This window comes from Antrostomus carolinensis, unplaced genomic scaffold, assembly GCF_000700745.2.
Source record: "Antrostomus carolinensis isolate BGI_N321 unplaced genomic scaffold, ASM70074v2 scaffold5084, whole genome shotgun sequence".
Lineage (NCBI taxonomy): Eukaryota > Metazoa > Chordata > Aves > Caprimulgiformes > Caprimulgidae > Antrostomus > Antrostomus carolinensis.
Window position 1 is genome coordinate 92,416 of NW_010309977.1, and position 11,556 is coordinate 103,971.

At 44.4% G+C, this 11,556-nt stretch overlaps 1 protein-coding gene across 1 annotated transcript in view; it reads left to right on the top strand.

Moving 5' to 3' along the window:
* Positions 1-11,134, top strand: part of COX10 (cytochrome c oxidase assembly factor heme A:farnesyltransferase COX10) — a gene marked incomplete at its 5' end in the record, with an annotated part of 103,073 nt that extends 91,939 nt beyond the window's left edge. The window contains one exon of the mRNA XM_010166241.1: positions 10,414-11,134. Coding sequence (XP_010164543.1) covers positions 10,414-10,856 — 443 coding nt within the window. The remainder of the gene's footprint in view (positions 1-10,413) is intronic.
* Positions 11,135-11,556: the final 422 nt, after the last annotated feature.

Below are 11,556 nucleotides of genomic sequence, written 5' to 3' on the forward strand. Positions count from 1 at the left end.
GTAACCAAGTGTTACACCATACTGTGTGGTACCCTAGGACAGCTGTCTGCACTCTTCTGTGATGTCAGGAGGTCAATAACATCACTGGTGGGGTTCATAGCTAGTGCTGCGAGATGCTCTCGCTCGTTGGAGGAAGTTGCAGATGATTCCTAGTTTTGATTCCAGAGATGATAACAAAGTGTCTCAGACTGGAGCAGCCTGGATTTAATTTGTCTTTGTTTTATTTATAGCTTCATTTTATTTATAACCTAAATTCAAATTGACCATTTCTTGCACAATAAACAAATATTGCATATGTGCAGATAAAAATCCGGGACCCTTCTGTTTCCAGTGATGCAAATACCTGCTTTTATTTCTCATGCTACACATCTTTTGTAGCTCTTACAGTGATTCCCAGTGATGCTTGTTTCCCTTTCTGCCCCTGATAGGTAACTTTAATTATATGCTCTTAAGCCTGATTGAACATCCTGCCCCAAACCCTGGATTTTGTGCCAACATAATTTAGAGGAAAACCTCATATTTCAAAAGAGAAAGATAAGGTTATCTCTGGGAAGATGTGGAATTCTTTGTTGTGGGTTTGGGGGGTTTTGTGTTTTTTTAATGGCAGCTGTTTGAAACTGATGAAAGATCAGGAATGTTAACATTTCCTCGCTGGGGGAGCCGAGTGCAGGTGAGATGGTCAAAGGTGCGTGATAAATGTAATATATCATGTGGATATCACTACCACATATCTGGTGTATTTATGCAGAACTGAACTGCCAGCCTCTGATTTGCAGTAACACATTTGCTTCATTGAAAGCAGATTTCATTGCTCCTTTGTGGTACTATTTATTTCTGAAGAGATTTGTTTTTCTAGGAAATCCAGATGCCCTCAAGTTATTTCTTCTGATTCTACAAAAGGACTAGCGGGAAAATAATGAAATTGAGTTAAAGCCTTAAGTGACAGCATAAAGATAGGAGAAAGCAGCAAAGCTCAACAGTGACCTGTTCTGTGCTGGATCCTCCTCCTGAGCAGGATCCACACGCAGGAGAGCTCTGGGTTGTGCCACACTGTTGTGTTGGAAGGGACCTCAAAGCTCATCCAGTCCCAACCCCCCTGCCAGCAGCAGAGACACCTTCCACTAGACCAGGTTGCTCAAAGCCTCATCCAGCCTGGCCACAAACACTTCCAGGGAGGAGCAACCACAGCTTCTCTGGGCAACCTGGGCCAGTGTCTGACCATCCTCACAGGAAAGAATTTCTTCCTAATATCTAATCTAAACCTCACCGCTTCCAGTTTAGAGCCATACATGCTTTAAATTAGTCTTGTGGTGTTGGTCTTTCTCCCCAGACTAATTCCACAGCTTGCTTGTTAGAAATCTCTGTTGTCTACTTAAATTTGTTATCTCTAGTTAGCAGGAAAACCGAAGCTGACATAGACATTTCCAAGTGCCATAGCCCATATTTTGCCTTCAACATTTTGCACTTCTTCCACCAACCATCCTCCACTTGTGAACAGAAGGCTTGATCCCAGCCAGCAAGCAGTGTCGGCCTCTTAGAGCGGAGCAATACAGTGCCACGAGGTTCATATAAACCACCCAGTTAGATGGAAGTGACAAGCAGGGGTCCTCAACATAATGTGCTTATCAGTTAAGGGGATTTATTCTGAGTAGGTGGCAGTGGGGCAGCAGATAACAGCCCTGACAGTAGAGCAGACATTACAGACCCATGGTGGCCTGGAGCCATAGGTATTACTGCACCAAAGACTGTTTATCTCAAGAGACCATTTAGTTTATCTCGGATGCTCCACTTCAGGTCTCACTTTCCTGAAAGCCATCTTGTACTGATTTTCATTCATTTTCTGAAATTTAAATAATTCCCGGGGCTATGGAATTTATAGACTGCGTATCAATGGTAATCATGTGGAGGCTGATTTTTAAATTGCCTTTACTTTGTAATTCAAATTGTGTTGTATGGTAGACATTAATTATGTCAGTCAACATCTATTTACAAATAGGGATTTAAAACCGGGCAGTTCTTATCAGCTAGTGACATTTGGCAGATGGATGGTTTCAGTAACAAAAAAAAAAAAAAAAAAAATAAAATCTTGTTTTTTTTGAGTGGCTGCACCCAACCTGTCAGTGCCTGGAGTCTCATACCTTCCCTGGTGTAGCACTTGTCTGCCAGGAGGAGGGAAAGAAAAGCAACAGCTTAATTGCCTGCAAAATAAGCTTGGAGATCTTTGTGTCCCTTCCAGTTAAGCACTTGGAGCTTTCAAAGCTCCTTGATGTGCAAGCAGGTCTGGGAGCAGATCTGCCATCCTGCCGAAGGAGCAGAGGAGGCTTTGGCTGTAAACTCCCTCTAGTAAAATCAGCTTTTTGGGGTTTTGCTCCTCAGATGAAAGATGACAAAATTTGTGGTCTGTTCCAGAGGAAACAGAGATATTCATGTCACTGACATATGAGAATTGGAAGCAGGGGGCCTGGGGATGTGCTTTGTGGGGGTAAAAACTGTAAAAACCAAGGCACAAAGGGACAATACTAGTAAGCAGCTGGTCTGAATTTAAGACAAAAGCCAGTGGGTTATTTTTTTCCCCCTTTCCATCTTCACAAGAGACAAAAGAAATGGCAGTTCCACCGCTGGGGCACCTGGGGGACCAACCCCAGGAACTCACATGCAACGTGCCCTTACCCAGTTCTCTGCCCCACGCGCTGCTGTTGGGGCACTGGGAGGAGATGGGGCTGTGCAGCGGCCCCCGTGCCCCGGGTGTGTGACACACCTCCAGAAGAAGCACAGCGAGGGGGTCTGCTGGAGGAACTCCCACCCTTGGGCTACATGGGAACCCCGAAGGGAGCCTGGCAGAGGCAGCTGATGAGGAACCCCTGCGTGGCTCTGCAGGTTTGCAGTCCTCTGCTGTGTCTGGTCCTTTGGCAGATACTTCCTAAACATATTTGCGTATAACGCATGGTCTGTCCAAATGCTGTATCTTCATCTTGCCCAACAAACTTGCATTTTTTATGGCATATTTTGCTGGGGTTAGCTAAGATGAATTAGAATCATCAAATCATAGAATCATGAAGGTTGGAAAAGACCTCTGAGATCATCAAGTCCATCCATCAACCCAACACCACCATGCCCACTAAACCATGTCCTGAAAATTACCTATGGCATTGTTGTTTTTCTCAGCCTTGGCTGTATAATGAAAGGTGTTTCCCTGTGAGGCTTTTGGTTGTACTAACCTGTTGTGTGTCATACAAAAAGTCTGTGTGCCTGTGTGTATCCATATGCACACAGCTTTTCTCTGCATGGTGAGCAGACCTGAGGACATCTGCTTTCCTCCTGGTAAAGGCAGTGGCCAGGAACGCTCCCTCGAGGTGAAAACCCCCACTGCCAACTTCATTTCCCATTCGTGGTGGACTCTGAGGATCATCCTTTTGTTTTGCAGACAAGCCCTACACACACAGCCAACATCCCCTTCCCTTTATGTGCTGCAGCAGGGAAGTCTATCGCAGCCCCGAGATGCTCCTGTTCCACAAGCCTTTTGTGCCATCCTTCAAAAGAAACAGCTATTGAAACCCATGACCATGAAGCTTTTGAGTTTTCCAGTGTTTTCCTCCTCGCCCTTCGTTTACACGACCACGTAACCTTGAAGGCACACAATTAGTGCCGCGCACGGGGCTGTGCGCGCCCACACTGACAGCCGGGACCATTGTTTGCAGCCCCGAGACCTTGTGCAGAGCTTTAGAAGCGATACTTTTCCTTTTTTCCTTCTCAAGGCTGCTTAGCCACTCACGTGGCATCCAACACAAGCAGTAGCATCTGCTTTTGTTTTCCAGTGGAAGCAGAAGTGCCGGTTGTTGTCTTGCTGTGGTGCTAATATGGGAAATGCCACAGTGGTAAAATAGGGGAGAATTGCATCAGTTTGGTTAAGGTTTGTAACTAGATAATTCCCAAATGTCTTTGTGTTTGCGAAGGCTTCACAATCAAAAATTAAGAAGTAAATTTTGTAGAGCTAATCCTTTTTCCACTCTCAAAGACAATAGGAAAAACTAAATAGTAGGTAACTTTTTTCCTCAGGAGTGATTGTATCAGGGTGGTATCTTGAACACTTGTAATCAGAGGCCAGTTGATTTACCCTAATAGTCATTTTCCATCACCAAAACAAGCTGAAGGAAAGACAGTAGTTGCACCTTCCAACTCTCTTTCACAAACAGAAAATGCCACCACCAGCTTAACAAACCAGTCTTTACGTACCAGGACAGTACAGCTGTGTTGTGGACATGACTCTCCAAACCACTCTGAATATTTGTACCAACTCCCCCAAATAATCTTTGGGTGTTTAATATGACATTGAATCCACAGTTGGCAACAAGGCTTTGATGAGACTTCAAAAATCTTTCTTTACCCTGTAATTGCTGCATAGCTAGAAATCTCTGGGGAAGACTACCGGGTTAAACTTGTTGTGAACAAACACAAAAGAAAAGGTAGAAAATAAAAGCTTTATCCAGAACATTTCCTGTGAGCATAACATGCTGTAAAAATCATGCAGGACCACAGTGAAAAAAGGTTTGGTTGGGTTATGTTAAATCTCCTGTAGAAAAGGTGAACAATGCGGTCTGAGACAGTGTGGTTGCTCACAAGCAGGTGGATACAGCTGGAGCAAGTCAAGTCTCTGAGCTCTAATCTACCTCGTCTGGATTAAAGAGGAGTAATTTGTTCAACATCTTTTAAGGGAGGAGAGCCAGTTGTGTGCTATCAAGTAAAACGGTGTGTGGTTGTTTCCTGACTATGATCCATTAAAAGGCTGAGCTTAGACTACCAAAGCCTTCCCCTCCTGACAGCAGCCAAACTTAGACCAGTTTGCTAGAAACAAAAGGCTGGTGCTTTCCTCTAGTAAGTCAGGGAGCTACCAAGGTCTGGAAATAATTTAAAAATTCCTTCACATTATTCAAGGCAGAAGAATTACTAAAATTGTGCTTTAAGCAAAACAGCATTCTTAGGTTGCCAAGGCAGTAAACACCAGCTTTGGGAAATGCAGCAAGATTTCAACATCTGTTTTGGAGCTGATATTTTAACCATTCCATGTTTATTTTAATGCCTGGTTGGCCACTTCCCAGTCATACATATGCAGCACCAAAGCAAAGACAGAAGGAGCGAGTCCATTCTTGAATTGATGCTACAGATCAGCTCCCCCTTTCTTTTCTTTTTTTTTTTTTTCTTTTATTGATTAAGTAAATGGGTGTTTGTCCTGCCTGGAGCTTGAAAGTGATACCAGAGGTTTGCAGAACACTATGTAGGGGGAAGGCACTGTCTGTTGTCTAAAGAACAATGAGAAGGATAAGAGGAAAGAATAAGTTGTTCATCTCCAGTGTGTTTTCAGGAACATGCTGTTGACACAGCAGTCTCTGTAGATAACCTTGGACGTGTTTGCCTTGACTTGTGCAGACAGGGCCTGCAGACAAGGCCTGGGTTTATCTGCCTGCCCAGGCTGCTCGGACTCTGGCTGGCCCTGCTCCAGAGCCTGGTGCTCCACCAACACACACTGTGCTCCTGCCTGTGCCCTCTTGTAGCTCAAGTCCTTTTCTGCCCTGGAAGAACTTGACTTTAGAAATTGTTTGGAGAGTTTCAATTGGATCATCCCAAACTATTGTGCCTTGTTTAAGGCAAACAGCTGAAATAATTCAGCTGCGGGTGAAATCATCGCTGCTGCTCCATGTGCCAACTGTACAGCATATAAAGCGCTTTGATGATGAAAGGTATTGCCAGCATGAAAGAGGCATATTTCAAATCGCTACTTAAGAGAGTGGCATCCTCAGCGTGAGACCGTCAAGCAGGAGCCAAACATTACTTCTGCCCTTTAGTGGATGAGAAAATAGGTTTGCAGTCCTCAGGTTGCTGTATGTGAATGAAACAGTTTGCTCAGAACGATGCTACCAGCATGGTTGCTGTTGGCACTGCCAGCTCAGCGGCCAAATGTGCCCGCTTTGGCTTGGGTAGATGATGTATAGACTCAAACAGACTCTGTGTCCTTTACAAACCATGAGTAGTTTGGGGGACTCGCACTAGGGAGTGCCTGGCTCACTGATCCCAGCGCAAGCCCGGGGTGGACAGAACAAGAAGTTGTTTCTCCCTGATTGCTCTGGTCTCTGTGTGTTAGGAGTCGTCAGAGCTCACACCCTGCGAGGGCTTACACCCTAAAAACCATCTTCCAGTTTCTGGCTCTTAGATGCTCTTCTTAGCAGAGAGGCCAAGGACTCAACAGGCTCAGGCACTGACATTGCTCCCTCGCCTGAGATTTGGACCATCCAGCAAATGAGGTCATCATAAATTGCTTTAAAAGGAGTAAAGCGTGAAATTTTAATCAAAGTTCAGAGGTACCACATGGCCTTCGTGACACCATGAAGAGCATAATTTCAGAGAGGGATGCTCTTGTAATTCTGAAAATTAGACTGTCAGCTAGTGCAGTTTGTAAGCCCAGAATCACTAGTTGCTTTTGGAAGGATCATCTCACACTTACTTCCAAGTCTTACCCAAATTTGTTGAACCTTAGAGCATCTTGCCAAGTACTTTCCGAATCACTGTGGAATTTAGTGTCTTGTTTATTTTAGGAAAAGTGCAATTTATAAAGCTTTAGTATTTTACTAGATAAAAATATATTTACAGAAAGAAGGAACCATTTTCTACCTTCTTCAACACCAGTTGACATTTTGGCTTTATCGTAGATATTAAAAGAAAATAAAAATCTCAGCTTGCTCTTGTTTATTAAAAAGAAGATATATTACTGTTTAAATACTTCTCAAAGAATTTAAGAAAAGAAATAATAACTTAACCTTAAAAATAATGATAAATGGTAAAACCTGTGATTTATCTTTAACTGTGTGGATGCTCTAGAACCTACCTGGTTCTCTTCAATCCTGTAACTTTTGAGATGATTTAAGCTAGTACAAAGTGAGAAAACAATAGGAACTCAACATGAAAACATTTTACACCCATTTTGCACACAAGAGTCAAAGAATGCTGGAGACCTGGGTCCTGTTTGCCTAAACAGACTTCATTTTTTTTCTTTTCCAAAATCAACCAGGACTTGTCTGCCAAGTTATTAGGATGTGTAAGTGTCTGCTCGCAGCTGTCCCGGGCTCTCACACTTGGAGAAGTGAAGAGTTTGGAAATGGTCATAAAGGGGCTAAAACTTGCAGCTATGAAAAATTTGGCCAAAAAGGGGCAAAGAGTTTGGGATGTCCAGGAGCCAGGTACTTGTGGTCTTGCACTTTATAAACACTTGTGGAAAAGCTGAGAGGTCTGATATGAAATTGATATCGGTCAGCCTGGGCTGAGGTTTTCCAGGCGCGGCGGAGGAGCCCGGGGGCTGCGGCGTCCCTGGGTGCTGGCTCTCCCACGGCCAAAGGACACGCGGTGGCTCTGCTCTGGCTTTGCTTTTGTGAACTCCCTGCCAGCTCCATGCGTTCCGCTTGTGAGCAACCTCCTCTGGTCTTCACTAATTATATAGACTGTAGAGAAAAAGAAGATTTGCATTGATTCAGCCGAGTTCCCAAACTGTTGGGAACCGCACAGAAGCAGCAGAGTAGACTCTGCACTATTTTCAACCAGGTAATTCTCCAGAGTTAGTCTCCCTGTAATATTGCTTAAAAACACTGCTGACCTAATTATGACACAGTTAACATTCATCTAGTAATTAATAAGTATTACAGTGTCTGCTCTGGGCTTGACAGGATTCCTACTGTGGGCTCATTTGATGCTGAATCCTACTGTACTGTGTGCTGTGCTTTGCAAGTCATCAGTCTTACGTGACGCTTAAAACTCTCTGACAACCTGACAGTCTCAGCCTGGGCAGAGGAAATTACAGGATGTCCAAGGCACATGGGAAACTAACAAAAAGATGTGGTCAGTTAAAATCCTCATAATGGGCTATTAAATTGTTTTACTGTTCAGCTTCTCTGTAAAATATCAATTATCTCAAATGGTTGTAATGTAATCAAAGTAATTAAATTCCAAAGGCTTGCATGTAAAAACCAGAGCTTTGTAAATGGGAATCCAGCCTCAAGTAGTTTAGTTGGTCTGTTTGTGTTTAAAAGTTTCTCCAGATGACTTTTTTTTAATGGTGTCATAGTTAGAGAACTGTTAAAGGTTTTTGTGTGTTTGAGGTTTAGGGTGTGTTTGAAGCTTGGCTGCACACAACGTTTGAACAATTGAATAAGCAAAACCTGTGTTACAGCCGAGACGCAGGGACACAGCACATGCCAGATGAAAAGCCGGCTGCTCCATAGCCGTGGGAAGCTGGGACAGCCTCAGCCTCTGAATCCTGGTCCCAGCTCCAGCTACTTCAGTTTCCTCAGCTGATGGATAATTGTAGCTTAACTTTCCCTAAGTTATAAAAAATGACAAGCTAGTGTCTCTAAAGCACTTCGGGTGTACAACTTGAAAAATATTCCTAGCTTAGGTTTATCAAACTCAGGATCCTGCCTCCGGTAATATGTTTTACAAGAATAGGAAGAAGCTAAAGAATGACATATTCCAAGAACATTTTTCCCATCGTTCCTCCTGTTGTAGGGAGTACTGCTTCTTGATTAAGTGTTATTTCACTTTATTTCAGTACAGCTACTCCCTTAGATTTCAGCAGAACTGAAGCCAATCCTATTTTGTTTCAGCCAAAATTACTTTTGTTGCCACGATTTTCTGAAATTAATGGTAATTTTGGGGTGCACTATTTTGAACCATCTTGAAAGGTTCCAATTTAGAGATGGTGTTAAGCATCCACACCTTGAAAATTTACTTTGGGAGGATTGAGTGGAAGGATTTGCAGAAATTTTGGGCCGTAGTCGAGGAAATCACCTGTAATTTGTAGCAGGCCATGTTGTTCTGAAAGCTGCATGCCCAATGTGTGAGCAGCTATCTCCATCCTTAGTGTAATCAACTTCCAGAGGCATGTACTCACCTCATGGAGTATTTGTTACTCATTTTTAAAAGCAATGAGATGGGTCTTTTATACCACTACTGGATCTTCTAGGTGAGTAGAAACCTGTGTTAAATCCAATGGACTGTTCCTTCACTGGTTGATAAGGTAGGGCCAAAAAAAAAAGGTTTTTGCAAACTTAGATTATTATTATTTGCATGACAACACCAGTGTATGGGAGGCTGTTTAAGACGAGAACTAGACATGCACAGCCCCAAGGAACACACAACCAGAAGAGGTGGAGAGAAGGTGTGAACCATGAAGGTTCAGAGGAGACAGTGACTTGGTCTGTGTTAGAGCCCGAGCAGTCACTGGAGAAGTGAGTGTTTGGGGAAGAATTTAAATACATTAACCTGTGTGGAGATACATGTTGCTGTTTCTGTCAAGCCATTAAGAAAATTACAGACTCATGGCTCCAACTGAGAAATAGTTTCCATAGAGAATGAGCTCACGGAGGCAGGGAGATGCAAGGAAAGTGTTAATGCCAGAGCCGAGTGTTTGGGAGCTGGGGAAACAAAAGGAAAATCCAGGAATGCTCATAATGCGCAACAACCTTGGGGGATTTTTTGTGTCTTCAAACAAAATCAGTGAAGGGAGTTTAGTCTTGAGGGCCTCCTTGAAGCTTGCTGAAATCAGCATATAAGCTGCTTCTGCCTAGATAAGCCCTGTACCATGTCCTGAGGATAGCTGTGAAAAATGTGCTGCTTCCATAGCTCCTTTTTAAATGTAAAAGGAGCTAATTGGTGTGACCTGATACTTGATCAAGCTACTTAGAAGTTCTCACAATTAGCTGGAAGGAGTAAAAAGTTCTCCATCTTCTGTCACCTCATTAGCAGCTTCTGCCAGTTCTGCCATCTGCCCAAGGTCCTGATCGAGGTGCTCCCCGTGCTGTGAGCAACTCCCTCCCTTTGTGCAATGGGCAAACAGAAAGCTGAGCCATGCTCCAGGCTACCAGGGTGCTGGTGTTTTCCCAGTTCTCAGGAGGAAGCAGCTTATCCTCCTTTTCTGCTGTCCTTGAGCAGGGCTCCCTGTTCCTGGTCAATGTGACACTCTGCTCCGGGTGCACCAACTCAGGAGCTGGAAGTGGAAGCTAGAGGCTCCTAGGAAAAGCCTCTTGCCCAACTTTGCTACATTTCCATCAATTTTCCCTCAGGTAGAGACTGAATTGGTACAGAAACCAATTAGCAATGGTTCATTAGGAGGAAGTGAGTTGTTGAAATGCTTTTTCAAATTAAGTGCTCCAAACGCAGAGGAACCACCGTGCACAACCCTGTGTCAATGCCGTTAAAAACAGAGCACGCCTTGCCTTCTCTCACAGAGCAGGCCTTGTCTCCTGCACAGTGCGGTGGGAGAGGTTTGGAGCGCTGCTCTTCTGCAAACACAGCCCAGACCCACAGAGGTCTTCATGTAGCACTTCTTGCAGTGACCCTCTAACGCACGTTTCCTTCTCTCTCCCGCTGCAGGTGCGTTACTGTTGGGAGGAATCCTCTATTCCTGGCAGTTCCCTCACTTCAATGCCCTGAGCTGGGGTCTGCGGGAAGATTACTCCCGAGGAGGATACTGTATGATGTCCGTCACCCACCCAGGGCTGTGCAGGCGGGTGGCTCTGCGTCACTGCTTGGCCTTAATCGGACTCTCAACGGTGGCTCCTGTTCTCGACATCACCACGTGGACTTTCCCCATCATTTCGCTCCCTATTAACCTCTACATCTCCTACCTCGGCTTTCGGTTCTACAGGGATGCAGACCGCAGCAGCTCCAGGAAGCTCTTCTTCTGCAGTCTGTGGCATTTGCCAATGCTGCTGCTTGTCATGTTCACGTGCAAGAAATCGTTCCTAGAGAAGGAGGAGAAAGGCGATCTGCTCAGTGGAAATCACGGGAGGGCTATGGAAATTAGATTGCCTTAAATGTCAATTACTTGTCGTCCTCGTGACACATCACATAGTATATTTTAGTAATTGCAAGGGAGAAACCTGTGGGAATCTGTTTGAAGAAGAATCATTTGTGCCTAGCGACCACTTCATGCGATAATTTTCTCTTTTCTTCTGAAAGGGAATAGATGTGAGCGCTTAAAGCATTCATTGGCCTCAGGCTCACTTACTCATCACAGATTAAAATTTAGCCTGTGGCAGAAGCACCTCGCTTTGGGATGGCCTTCCAAAGTCTCCATGAGTTGTGGTCTCTCATCTCATGGAAAGGTTTTCAATTAGCAAGTCACATGCGCACACTTACGAACCGCCAGCACTGGCAGCCTTGGCAAAGCCGTCAGGAAGTGACCGATGAATGATTTGTCACCCCTGCTCCCCAAGCATCCTTTCCAAATTAAGCTTTGAGGCACACAGTGGGTTGGGTGAACTCTTGTCTTGATTGGTGCTGTCCCTGCTCTGTTGTTACGCAGAAGCCTTCAGATTCTGGGGCTTTTTTCAGTTACTTTTGCCAAGGTTCCCATTCACCTCAGCAGATTTTTAGCTTTCATCTGGCTGGCACAACGCTAATGGAATAAAGAGAACTGCCTTTCAGGACACTACACATCAGCATTTAAACGTAAAACAACCTCCAGCTCTTCTGTAGCATACAGCTTGAGCGCACTCTGAGCCATTCTACTGT